This window comes from Schistocerca cancellata, chromosome 2 (genome assembly GCF_023864275.1).
Source record: "Schistocerca cancellata isolate TAMUIC-IGC-003103 chromosome 2, iqSchCanc2.1, whole genome shotgun sequence".
Taxonomy (NCBI): Eukaryota; Metazoa; Arthropoda; class Insecta; order Orthoptera; family Acrididae; genus Schistocerca; species Schistocerca cancellata.
In genome coordinates, this window is record NC_064627.1 from 1,149,898,254 (window position 1) to 1,149,912,713 (window position 14,460).

Genomic DNA, 14,460 nt, shown 5'->3' on the forward strand with positions numbered 1-14,460 from the left:
TGACCGATTAAAGTACTCGGCAGTGAAGCCACTTTATAAAAAGGGAGACAATGATAATGTTGACAGTTTTAGACCTATTTCTATGCCATCAGTGTTTGCTAAAGTTATCGAGAAGGTTGTATATACAAGGTTACTGGAGCATTTAAATTCACATAATTTGCTGTCAAATGTTCAGTTTGGTTTTAGAAATGGTTTAACAACTGAAAATGCTATATTCTCTTTTCTCTGTGAGGTTTTGGACGGATTAAATAAAAGGTTGCATACGCTAGGTGTTTCCTTTAATTTAACGAAGGCTTTTGACTGTGTTGACCACAAAATATTACTGCAGAAGTTGGACCATTATGGAATAAGGGAAGTAGCTTGCAATTGGTTCGCCTCTTACTTTAAGAACAGAAAGCAGAAGGTAATTTTCCGCAATATTGAAAGTGGTAGTGATGTTCAGTCCCAATAGGGCACTCTTTAAGTGGGGCGTTCCCCAAGGGTCGGTGCTGGGGCCACTGCTGTTTCTTATTCATGTAAATGATATGCCTTCTAGTATTACAGGTGATTCAAAAATATTTCTGTTTGCTGATGACACCAGCTTGATAGTGAAGGATCTTGTGTGTAATATTGAAACAGTAACAAATAATGTAGTTCATGAAATAAGTTCGTGGCTTGTGGAAAATAATTTTATGCTAAATCACAGTAAGACTCAGTTTTTACAGTTTCTAACACACAATTCAACAAGAACCGATATTTTGATCAGAGAGAATGGGCATATTATAAGCGAGACGGAACAGTTCAAGTTCCTAGGAGTTCGGATAGATAGTAAGCTGTTGTGGAAAGCCCATGTCCAGGATCTTGTTCAGAAACTAAATGCTGCTTTATTTACCATTAGAACAGTATCTGAAATAAGTGACACTTCAACACGAAAAGTAGTCTACTTCGCATATTTTCATACGCTTATGTTGTATGGTATTATTTTTTGGGGTAATTCTTCTGATTCAAAGAGGGCATTTTTGGCTCAAAAGCGGGCTGTTCGAGCTATATGTGGTGTAAGTTCGAGAACCTCTTGTCGACCCCTATTCAATAGTCTGGGAATTCTGACATTGCCCTCACAGTATATATTTTCTTTAATGTCGTTTGTTGTTAGCAATATTAGCCTATTCCCAAGAGTTAGCAGCTTTCACTCAGTTAATACTAGGCAGAAATCAAATCTGCATGTGGAATGCACTTCCTTGACTCTTGTGCGGAAAGGAGTGCAGTATTCTGCTGCATCCATTTTCAATAAGCTACCACAAGAACTCAAAAATCTTAGCAGTAGCCCAAACTCTTTTAAGTCTAAATTGAAGAGTTTCCTCATGGCTCACTCCTTCTATTCTATCGAGGAGCTCCTGGAAGAGCTAAAAAATTAAGCAAATTCCAGTGTTACATTGTTGATTTTCTTTATTTAAACCTACAACTTGTGACCTGAATATGTTTTTTTATATTTCATTTTATCTGTTTCTAATATCGTGTTATAATTTCATGTATTGACTCGTTCCATGACCATGGAGACTTCTCCTTAATTTGGTCCCACGGAACAATAAATAAATAAATAAATAAACAGACCACCATCTGAAGATTTCCATTTTTAAAAGAAGTTTCATTTTAAAAATAAGCTTAGTACTGGAAGTTCCATACATGTCTATGGTTGCTTCCTAAATGACCACTAATGAGAACTAGCTTTACTATTATAATCCTGTCACTAGTATTGTGTGTCCTCTATTGGTGAGCCAAAAAAAAAAATAAGTAAAATAAAATAAAATAAAATAAAATAAAAAAATAAATAAAAAAAATAAAAAAAAATAAAAAAAATCTCTGCTGAAGACCCTTGTGTGATTAGTACACAAGCAACTTATGTGTCTCATTCAAAGTTAGTTTTCAGTGTTAGTTTTAAGCATACAAGTAAGAATATTACAAATAAATTTTGGTTATGAGAATAAATCTGGAAGCTATTAGTGCATCTAACCTTCACAGAACTAAGGAACGTGTCATCATTACCAATATATTTAGGTGTCAATAATTCATTGTGCCCTCAGAGTCTTCGAGGCAGCATGTCTGAATAAAATCTTCTTGGTTTTCAAGCCATGTCAGTTCCAATAAAATTCTTGAGCTCTTGATGGCTATCTCTGCCACTGTTATCAGGGATAAAAACCACTGACTGCTAGGGCTGGCACGGTTTTCTGCTTATATGGGCACAATCTCAGCCTCTGGTGCCAGTCAGACAGGGCTGAAATAACACATGTGCAGAAGGTGAGTCGGGCAGCTCATAGTAGCTCCAGCATGGCGTGGAACCAAGTGTTATCAGGATGCACGAGAAGGTAACACCACATTTCAAACCTCTCCCGTCTCCTACAAGCATCGAGCATCTGTCTTTGCTTCCTTTCAATGTCCAAAGCTCGAGCCCATGCCCTAATGGGTGTATACCACTGGCTGTATTAACTTTGTTGCTCAGAGCCATTATAACATTGTTGTTTTTTATTCTAATCTCAGCCACCTCCTTTATAACAGAATCCTAATATGTTGATGCATTAGCCAAGACTCTCATGTTTTCAGACAGTTTTGGTTGTCCTTTTTCCAGGCAATGCTCAGCTATGGCTGACTTGTCAAGCTCCCTTTGTTTAATATGTTGCTTTTGCTTGGTACAACATTCTACTAGTGTGCGAACTGTATGACCTATATAAATGCTATCACATTTTTCCGGGGCACCATACATACTGGGCAAACAAAGAGCTACATCATCTTTAATAGGGTGCAGCATATCTTGTATCCTGAGAGTAGGCCACAGCAGTGATCTCAGTACGTACCTCTGCACCACACATCCTAACCTGCAGCTTGTTGCCTCACAGTATGGGTCGAAAGCAGCCAGCTTTCACAAAGTGTGCTCCTATGCTGCCACCTGAAAACCTTTGCACTGTCTCTCTTCCTATAACCATTCTCTCTGAGCATGTGCCTAACATATGTTGATGACTCCTTGCCGATATGGCCTCACAGTGAAAATGAATGGCAACAGTTCGTCATCACATTAACACTGTCTATCCCAACATTAAATTTACCATCAAGATGGAGGTGCATGGCAAGCTACTGTTCTTGGATGTTTTAGTTGAGTGTAAGGCAGGAAGCGTGCTTAGTGATTCAGTGTACAGGAAACCAATGCAAACTGATCAGTACCTGAATGCTGATGGTTGTCCTGAACATGTTAATACATAGAGCAAAAGTTATTCCTGATGACGGTCAACTACAATCTGAATTGCAGCACTTGAGAGAAGCGTTCAGAGGGAACGGTTATTGAAAGAGAAATGTTGCCAATGCTTTCAAGTGCCACTGAAGATGGATGCCTTGTGGACTGGCAGAAGAGGCCAAGCCAGCTGCTTTCCTGTCAGACTGTGGGGGAATGAGCAGCATGTTAGGATGCATGCAGCAGAGACATGGAGTGAGAACAGTGTTCTGTCTCATCCCAAGATACAAGATATGCTGCATCCTGTTAGAGATGAAATAGCTCTTTGTGTGCCCAATGTGTACGGTGTCCCTTATCCCTCACAAATGCAGAAGCATCTATATAGGTCAGACAATTTGCACAGTTGCAGAGCATTATACCAAGCATAGGCGACATATTAAACAAAGGCAGCTTGACAAGTCAACCATAGCGGAGTACTGCCTGAAAAATGGACACAAAATACAGTTTGGAAACATCAGAGTCTTAGCTGATGCACCAAAATGTTGGGATTCCATTATAAAGAAGGTGGCTGAGGGTAAAATAAACAGAAACAATTTTAACAGAGACCAGAGGTACTCACATTGTAGGGCACGAGTGCGAGCTTTGGATATCAAAAGGAAGCAAAGACAGAAGGCCGACGTAGGGAGGCAGGAGTGGCAATTTCAAATGTGCTGCTAGCCCCTCACACTACCTGATGTCACTTGGCCCTGCAGCGGGCCGAGGCTGCTATGAGTGGCCAGCTCACTTCCCATGCATGAATTGTTTCAGTCCTGTCCGACTGGTGCCAGAGGTTGCAAACATACCTATATAAACACAAAAAAATAACCAAGCCTGGCAGTCAGAGGTTTTTTCTCCTGACAACAATCGCAGAGATAGCAGTCGAAAGTTTGAGAATTTATTCGAACTGACGTCGCTCGAAAACCAAGAAAATATTAAACTATAATTTACTGTGTGGCATTATTTTAATAGTAGAAACTAAATAAAATTAATGGCACTTGATGGAATAATGTTAGTAGTGGGATATGGGAGGAGGGCCAAGTTGTGGTGATGGGAGTCGGAGGGAAAAATAACGAGAGAGACAGAAACATAGTTTATAATATTTTTTATCTTATTGTTCTGCCATTTTGGGGAGGCCTAATTCATAAGAATATCCAATTTGTTGTCTATACTTCCAATATTTCAGTAAAGAGGGCCAGAAAACTGCAGCAAGTTTAACTGTGTCTGATGCATTGGCAGTGACAATTTGTCATGAAGACTAGTTCTGCACTTTGCTGCCCATACATCAGAAGATTTGATGGTCTTAACGTAAATCATCTTGACATATGTGCAAAAGATATATGGTTAGCCAATAAATATAGTGATGTAGGAAGCCTGTGTCAGCCTCTGCTAGCTCGCCTAACAGATATATAGTCAAGATATTGTACTGGGAAGCAAATGATAATGTGCTCCAATCCCAAAACATCAACAAATATACTTTACTTTACCTGATAAGGTCATACTTTGTATGAGCAGGTGATACACAGAATGATGTAATATGAGGCTGAAAACATCCATGTGATTTTCAGAAACACGTTACAAATATCTGCAAAGTTAATATCAGGTGGATTGACTTGTAATGTGATCTTTGGGTATTTTTATTTGCAAAAAAGATCATCACAGCATCAATGTGTTGGCACAAATATGAATTTGCATAACTGGCACACATGATGTTGGTGGGTTGGTGACCAAACCCTCTGGCTACTGCAAGTGCCACTTGATCTTGATGAAACTTTTCCAAGACTGAGGAGACAGCCCTCAGTTTATTTTCCTGGGAATACATCTAGGGTTTTATTTATGTCATTATATTCAATGCTTTCAAGAACTTCAGAGGTTGTGGTATTTACGCTATCAGTACCACAGATGTTGGCACATGTGTATATGGAAATTGAGTACAGCTGGAATTTTCTTCAAGACATCTAGATGAAAGCATTGTAACTGTGCTTCGAAAACCTAAACCCAAACCCTAAAAGTTATTTTGTGAACATAAATTCTTATGCTTATTAATGTCAGTATTTGCGCACACTGAAATTATAGCATTATTGACCAGACTACATGTATAATGGATGTTAGTTGCAATGTATGAGGGTAATCCCAAAAGTAAGGTCTCCTATTCTTTTATAAGTACATAGACCTGTTTATTTCTACAATCATTTGCATCAGGTTACAGCTTGAACATTTAATTATTTTTGGACATAATCACCATTTCTGTTGATGCATTTTTGTAGATGCTGTGGCAGTTTTTGTATGCCCATGTCATACCAGCTCGCCACCATGCTATTCAGAAAGTTATGAACCTCTTCTTTCACCTCATCATCAGAGCTGAATCGCTTTCCGGCCAAATGTTCTTTTAACCTAGGGAACAGGTGACAGTCACTGGGTGCCAAGCCAGGACTGTAGGGTGGGTGGTTGATTATGTTCCACTGAAAGTGTTGCAGGAGATCAATGGTTTGCTGAGCAATGTGTGGGCGAGCATTGTCATGGAATATGTGTATGTGTATTGCTCAACATTGTCTTCTCCGGTTCTGAATTGCCCGTTTGAGTTTTTTCAGAGTTTTACAGTACCCGTCAGTGTTAATTGTGGTCCCCACGATTCAGCTCCGATCATGAGGTGAAAGAAGAGGTTCATAACTTTCTGAACAGCATGGCGGCCAGCTAGTATGACATGAGCATGCAAAAACTGCCACAGCATCTACAAAAATGCATAGACAGAAATGGTGATTATTTTGAAAAATAACTAAATGTTCAAGCTGTAAACTGATGTAAACCATTGTAGAAATAAACAGGTCTATGTACTTATAAAAAAAATAGGAGACCTTACTTTTGGGATTACCCTCATATAACTGATGGCTTACTCATGCGATTCAACTTAAGTGTATTATAATTTAGAAAGAGTGAAAGGAAGTAAATAAAATTGGAGTTTAATGTCCCATCAACAGGATGAGCATTACAGATGGTGCGCAAGATCAAACTATAAGAGGATGAGGAAGGAAATGACCCATGACCTTTTGAAAGGAACCATCCCAGCATTCACCTGGAATGATTTTGGGAAATCTTGAAAAACCTAAATCTGGACTGCCTGATGGTATTTAACCCTTCATCATTAAATTGTGGGTTCACTCTGCTAACCAGTAAGCCAGCTCATTCAGTTTAGGAGGAAGAGGTATCATACCATCATCCATTAATGATACTTGTAAGATACACTGATATACAAATTATAGTGAGTAAATAAAAAAGATGTACTTTGTTAACTGTTAAATACTCTCCAATCTGAGGATGAAATTAGGGATAACCAATGCATCATTATCAATCGGTTTATGAGTGGATCAGCCCATTCATTTTTTGTAAAAGAGCAGAAAGTGAATTGACAACAAAATACAGTAATAACAGATCTGGAGTGTTGTTGAAATCAAATGTATTTTCTTTAAAGAACATCAGTCAGGTATTTCAAATTAAGAATTCCCCAAATTAAAAGTGAGTGATTCAATCTAAAATACTTCATCCTCATGTATGCATGTGCTGTCTACCATTTTTGGTTACCTAATTATTTTTTTGAAATGAAAAAAATGAATTTTCATGGTACATACCTGCAGATAGTCAAATTCCTTCACAACTATCTGATCAGCTTCAGATGATCTTATCGTGGTGAGGCCATTCAAGGATGCGGAGATGTATGAGAAAACAGGACTTCTAGCTAAAAATCAGAAAATCCGTTACATTTGCTGGTACAGCTAATAAAATTTTACAATAAATTGATCTTGGAACCTGGATGTAAGTTGCTAAAGAACAACATAGTGAACAACTTGCAAACACTCAGATGTTGAATAACAACAACAATAATTAATAATAATAATGGCACATGACTCACTGGCCTAGTGCAAGTCTTTGAATACAATGCCACTTTGGCAACTTAACATGTCCATGAGCCCACAGCACCCAGGATACCCAGAAGGTAACCCATAAAAGTTATATCCAGGCCTGAAATGGCTTAACTTTGGTGATCGTGTGGGAACCAGTGTTTCCAATGCAGGCTGTTGGCTCTCAGTTTTTACGTAAGAGTGATACAAAACTGAAGTATATTGATGAAAGAACCCACTCATAATTTTTACTTGATGATCTGACCATTGATGGAAGAAATCGCCTGAAGATGATGAACAGTTGCCTCATTCAATAATTATAGAGCTTGAAAACACCATCCAACATAATGCTTAAAGGCACAGGCAACATTTATTGTATTGAGAAAGTGTTGAACAGCACTAACCATTCTGAATGACAATATTTTGTGACTGTTTCATGCAAACCAGAAACAATACATTGGTACACACTCATTATGAGATACACTCACTAAATAAAACATTGTGTGTATACGTTATAGAATGTGGAAGGTGACTAACAGAGCTTTTCAATCCTTGAATTAGATATTCAGATACCATAATTTGTATAAAGAGAGTCTAATATAATGTTATGTATGAATTTGTTGTATGCTTAGAGTCATAGTACATACCTTCATTCTGAACCCTAGACATGGAGGTAAACTCTAGAAGAAAATTATTTTTTTTCATTTTATATTTTAACTGTGTGGGTAACAGTTCAACTAAAAATGATTTTTTATTGTCAGCAAAGAAACTACTAAGAAGTAAGTACATTGGAAAGTGAGTGATGGCAGCAGCTGTTTTTATTCTATAGAAACAATTCACTTTGTGCAATACCTGCTACTCTGTCTTCATTACATATGTTTTCTTTGCCTGTTCTATTTCTGAGATAACAAATGTTGGCCACCTCAGCTTTATTTATTTATTTAGCAGCTTTAAATGTAAATATATGGGTCAGATCAAAGTGCATGTTTGCACAGTCAGGTTTACAAAATAATAATCACACTCACTATTTAATTATCATAGGTATATCATTTTTAAACATAACACCTCCATAAATAATTACGCATTTAGTATCTACTGCAAAATCTACCATTATGTATTTAAACTCTGTTACAACATACCTACATACACATCCTATACCTATGACCCTATGGTTTTAGCGTTGTAGGGTTGCCGAATCCAATGATGCACGCTACACCATGTGTAATAAACACTATTTTTATTTCTCGTAAGCACACATATACAGTTGTTTACATTCTGAATTCTCGGTACACGTCCGTACACTTTCACGCGCGACCACAGACTGGTTCAAAGAGCTTGCCAAAAACAAAGATATTACCCGCGACTTGGTCGATAGTCGCCACATTAGCCCCCCCCCCCCCCTAGAGTGTGGAGCACAAACATAAATATTGGGGCATACATGTAAAGGGAACACCCAGGGGGGAGGGAGAGGGTGTTTAATCAGAAACCATACCTTACATTACATTACATTAGTAATTGAAGTCTTCGAGCCAGCGAGGGGGGCGGATGGTCCTGCCTGACCGGGTGAATCCTCGTACAGCAGTTGAGGGATCTGGGGAGGGGATGGTGGGTTGTGAGGGGCCAGGATAGCGGATCTGAATGCCTGTGGCGGTACGTAGGACTTTGACCGTTGATGGGTCAGTACCAACAGGCAAGGGGACAGACTGGAGGAGATGAATGTGAGTTAAGTTGTCACTGGGGAAGCTGGCTTGTTCGTAGAAGATGTACACAGTACCCGGCTGCATAACAAAAAACACATTAGAGCTGCAAATAAGATCTGTGTTGACATTCACTACCACTTCCTTATACGGGTTGACAGAATCTCCACACGAGTCGTCATCGGTGACATCACACGCTCTGAGGCTGGTCCCTGATACATCACTGAATCCTAACAGGGGAGAGGCGAGGGGCTGCCTGTAGGAGGGTAAGTCATCACACGCATCACTCTGCATAGGAATGTCACACGCACCTGTAGCACTGTCACACGACTGGGAGTGGGGAACGTCACACGTGTGGGAATGGGCGTCGCTCACCCATGGACTGTCGGTAGATGCCTCATGCGAGGTGGGTGCAGCAGGGGATGGGGTCTGACTGGGTGGGGTATCGGGCAGTTCTCCCAGAGTCCATGCAGGTTTGAGGCGGCAGACGGATACCGTTTGAGGCGTGCTGTTAATGAGCACTTCGAACATGTTGGTACGCCGTGATATGACTCTGTGCGGGCCCGTATATGGAGGTCTGAGTGCCGGTCGGATGGTGTCATCACGCACCATGACATGAGTGCACGACGCCAAGTCCTTATGCAGAAATATGGGAGGGAGCGTGTGTGGTCGAGGAGGCGGCACGCGGACGTTAGCAATTAGCTCCTTGACCTGCCCGACGAATGTCGAGTCGCAGATTTGATCTGGAGGAAGTGAAGGCTCGACTAACTCTGCTGGGAGTGTGAGGGGTTCTCCATACAGTACCTCTGCCAGGGATGCGCCAAGGTCCTCTTTGTACGCGGCCCGAACGCCTAACATTACCCATGGTAAGGCATCGGCCCACTCACCTCCGTGGCACATCAGGGAAGCTTTAAGCGTTCGGTGCCAGCGTTCCACAAGCCCATTGCTCTGGGGGTGGTATGCTGTAGTCCTAAATCGTTTCACCCCACACAGTTCACAAAGCTGTCGGAAGAGGGCAGACTCGAACTGGCGGCCCTGGTCGGTGGTGACAGAGACTGGGCAGCCGAAGCGCGAGATCCACATTAACAGCAGGGCTCGGGCCACTGCATCGGCTGTGATAGTAGTGAGAGGAATTACCTCTACCCAGCGGGTAAACCTGTCAATTGCGGACAGTATGTAACGGAAGGGGCCTGAGGGGGGTAAGGGCCCGACGATATCGATGTGTATGTGCTGGAATCTTCTTTTTGCCACATCGAACGTACCCATGGGGGGCTGTGCATGACATCCTACTTTTGCGCGCTGACAAGCCACACATGCTCGTGCCCAACTGCGACACTGTTTTATCACCCCGGGCCAAACAAAACGTTCAGATACCAGACGTGCGGAGGCGCGATTGCCAGGGTGTGCCAAGTCGTGGATACTATTAAATATGTCCCGGCAGAGAGGTGCAGGAATCACCGGGCGTATGCGTCCTGTTGAAATGTCGCACCAGATGGGTGATGAAAACCCAGGAAGTGTCCGTAACTCTAGTTTGAGTCCTGTTTTGATATCGGAACGCAATGCTGCGAGTTCAGTATCCTCTGTCTGCAATTTAGGGAGCTCACTGAGGTCCAGTTGTGAAGATAAAACCGACACCCGAGACAGAAAATCAGCGACGACATTGTCTGCGCCTCTGACGTAACGTATGTCATTCATAAACTGACATATAAGGTCCATATGCCTAAAACGTCTCGGGGATGAGTCCTTACCTGGGTTACGGAAAGCGTAAACCAATGGCTCGTGGTCGGTAAATACCACGAGATGGCGACCTTCGATATCGTCTTGGAAATATTTGATAGCAGCGTAAATAGCAAACAGTTCCCGGTCGAAGGTCGACCATTTACGTTGGGAAGCGGTCAGTTTGTGGGAGAAAAATCTGAGCGGCTGTACAACAGAACCCACGGATTGCTGAAGTACCGCCCCCACTGCTGTATCACTTGCGTCTGTAGTAAGCGAGATGGGAGCATCAGGAATGGGGTGAGCAAGCGTAACAGCTGTCTGTAAGGCTGACTTTAGATTATCAAATGCGCGACGCATATCTGGAGTCCACGTGACCGCCCGAGACCCTGATGTGTTTTTTCCTGCGAGGGCATCCGTCAGTGGGGCTTGTATGTCGGCGGTGCGGGGAATATGTTTACGGTAGTAATTTACCGTTCCAAGGAAGCGGCGGAGGCCCTGAAAATCTTTGGGCAAAGGCACCGTACTAATGGCCTCCACCCGTTCAGTTAGGGGGCGGATGCCGTCGCCAGAAACTCTGTGGCCCGGAAAAGTGACACTGGTGCGGCGGAGTTGTGACTTAGTATTGTTCACTGCGATACCGTTTGCTTTTAATAGTTGGAACACTGTATTTAAATGTTGTTCATGTTCCTCGAGGGAGGAAGAAAAAATTAACAAGTCGTCCAGGTACGCATATGCAAAGTCCAGTTTTCCAACCAGCAAGTTGATGAACCGTTGCCACGTCTGTGCAGCATTTTTAAGGCCGAATGGCATAAACAAATACTCGAACAACCCGAACGGGGTAATGATAGCGGTCTTTTCAACGTCCTCAGGTGCCATTGGCAGTTGGTGGTACACCTTATGACAATCGACTACACTGAAAATTTGTGCCCCATGCAGCTGGGAAGCAAAGTCTTGAATATTTGGGACGGGATAATTATCTAAAATTGTTCTGGCGTTAAGCGCCCGATAGTCACCGCAGAGGCGGAAAGTGTCATCTTTCTTGGGCACCAAATGAATGGGTGACAACCAACAACTAGAAGAAGGGCGGATAGTCTTATTATCTAAAAATTCCTGAACAATAGCTTTAACGTGTTTAAGTTTTTCCGGATTTAAACGCCTAGCCTTTGCACGTACCGGTGGGCCTTCTGTGGCATTTATTCTGTGGACAGTACCGTTATTGATCGTGAACACCGATGGGGATGCTGGACCAGCACCCGTTGCACTGTGACTAACCTGTAATGCACACGTGTGTGTGTCCAAGGCTGGCAGTTCAGTAGCAGTGGCGGTGATCCACTGGTAGTCCTTGTCGAAGAGCTCGGTGGGGTACCTGGTAGCGTCGCGGGTACTGCTTCCGTCCGGCAGTAGAAATGTCACGCGGCGTCGGCTGCAGGTGCGAGGAAGTGGTGCAGGGGTTGGGGGTGTGGCCGTGTGCGACAGCTGGGTGGTCTGCTTACGCGCGTCCGTGAGCTTGGCTTGCACGGCGGCGATGCGTAAGCGGAGGGCCCCATTGCTGTCCCGAAGTTCGTCGTTGTGTAATCTAAGAGAAAGCACTGCAACAGCAGTTTCCGCTAGCTCACACAGCAGAATGGCGCTTTCGGATGAAAGGGGTAAGATATCTGAACCGGTGGTACGGTCTCCCGAGTTAAAGGTTAGTGTACCTCATTGTAGGTTGGGTGACAGTGTGTGGGCTAAGAGAAAATCTACCCCAAGCACAGGTTCATCCACATCCGCGATAACGAAAGTCCACTGTAAGGGCGTATTAATGTCCTGCAGTTTAAGGCTTAAATTCGTTATTCCATGAGAGCGGATCAGGGAATTATTGGCGGCTCGAAGCGGGGGGCAAGGCTGAAGCTCGAATTTAATACCTGCGGACAAAGGTATCACACTAACCTCGGCCCCCGTGTCGACTAGAAATGAAAGGCAAGACACTGCATCTTTCACGTACAAGCGTCCTGGCACGTGAGGAGAAGAAGTATTTAGTGATAGGCGTCTGTGCGGTGCAACGCGGCCCGTAGCGCCTGAATTGGGTCGCGTTATTAGTTTGGGAACGCGCATGGAGAACGACATTTCTTAGCCGCGTCGCCAAAGCGGGAGTGGAAATAACACCAAGCAGGGCGGCGCGTGGCGTCGCCCGTCGCGCTGGTTGAGGTCGAAGCGGCAGTTGAGGGGGACTTGTTTGTGGTTCCCTCCGATGGCGACGCTGCAGTAGTGCTGGTAGGAGAGGAGTTACTGCGGCGGTTGCCAGGCGGCGTTGGCTCCGCGCGCATGCGTGGAGCGAGTCATGCGCACTCTGTACTGCAGGATGGGAACTGCCGCGCAGGTGTGCCAACCCCTGAGGCCTGAGGGCACCCTGGGGGGGTATGCGGGGGGGGGGGGGCAGAATGTTGTAAACCTGGTCTGCGATCTTCAGTTTGGCATCTAGTGGGGCCGAAGTTACATGTAGAAGGTGAAGTTGAAATTGCGGGGGAAGTTTCAGCAACCAGATGGTCCAAAGTGTAATGTCCGGTATGTGATGTGTGTCAATCATAGCGCGGAGATGACGCCAGAGTTGCGACGGAGACCTGGATCCCAGCGATTCCTGACTGATGAGGCGGATAGCTTCCTCTGTCGATGTGGATAGTCGCTCGAGGATGGTGCGTCGGGCGAACGCATATTTGTCCGTAGCGGGGGGCGAAGCCACAATGTCGCAGATCAGATCCAGTTCGTCATGGAGGTGACACAGTAAGCATAGGAACTTCGAATTGTCGTCGGCGACGCCGTGTAGCTGCAGGACGTGGTCGACCAAGGCAAACCATGTGCGTGGGTGATCCTTGCGAAGGGGTGGTAGCTTCGGCCAACGGGTGGGAAAGTCTTGACATAAATGTTTATCAGAAACTGTCTCTCCCTGTCCATAGTTCTGCAACGTAATTGTCTCGGGTGCAGTAGCGGTGCACCAGCTTCCGCCACTGTCAGTGGCACGCGGCACGGTAGGCGCGGCTGGCTCGACCTTGGTCGAGAAATCAACGAATCGAGCGGTCGACAGAGTAACGCCGTCGGGCGTAGAATGGACCGGCGCGGTAGAATCGACCGTAGTCGACCGATGTGCGGCGAACGACGGAATACAGTTTCCGGGCCCCTCCCCTACAGGTGCATTAAAATAGTTAAAACCACCTAATGTTTGTGGAACACACGCGGCAGGAATGGCGTGTGCCGTCGGAAACACTCGTAAAGCGGACGCTGGTGGTGTAGGGGGGGTTGGTGCAAAATCTGGGGTTCCGGCAGAAATATGAACTCTCCTGTCTTGAGCGTCCGGCTCGATTTGTACAGTCACTGATTCGGGTGGAAAATTCACACTTGCACTTAGGAAACCTGTAAACATAGTCACTGGGGTTTGAGCACATTGTGTCGGCTGTTGAGCACTCGGAACACGTGGCTGTGGAATTGTATAAACACTGTCCTGTTGAGTACAGCTAGTCGATGTGTTCAGAAACTGCGTAGAACTATTGTGGACGCCCGGTGGATAATTGTAAAACCATGCCGAAGCGTCCGTTGGAACACTTAGTTGGCACGTGTTCGGTGTAGCAGGCGGCAAGCGATCCATTGTGTACTGCTCGACGGTATAAGATTTCGTTGTAGCACTCGCGAACAAAATTCGGGGTCACCAGTATGGTTTTAGCGTTGTAGGGTTGCCGAAACCAATGATGCACACTACACCATGTGTAATAAACACTATTTTTATTTCTCGTAAGCACACATATACAGTTGTTTACATTCTGAATTCTCGGTACACGTCCGTACACTTTCACGCGCGACCACAGACTGGTTCAAAGAGCTTGCCAAAAACAAAGATATTACCCGCGACTTGGTCGATAGTCGCCACAACCCCTTTGGCTCT

General features: G+C 44.1%; 1 protein-coding gene across 2 annotated transcripts in view; it reads right to left on the reverse strand.

The window, feature by feature from the left end:
* LOC126163187 (ATP-binding cassette sub-family C member 4-like) overlaps nt 1-14,460 on the reverse strand; it is a 310,113-nt gene that overhangs the window by 66,774 nt on the left and 228,879 nt on the right. For both annotated transcript variants that reach the window (XM_049920140.1, XM_049920139.1), the window contains exon 17: nt 6,862-6,968. In XM_049920140.1, the coding sequence (XP_049776097.1) occupies nt 6,862-6,968 (107 nt within the window). The remainder of the gene's footprint in view (nt 1-6,861; nt 6,969-14,460) is intronic.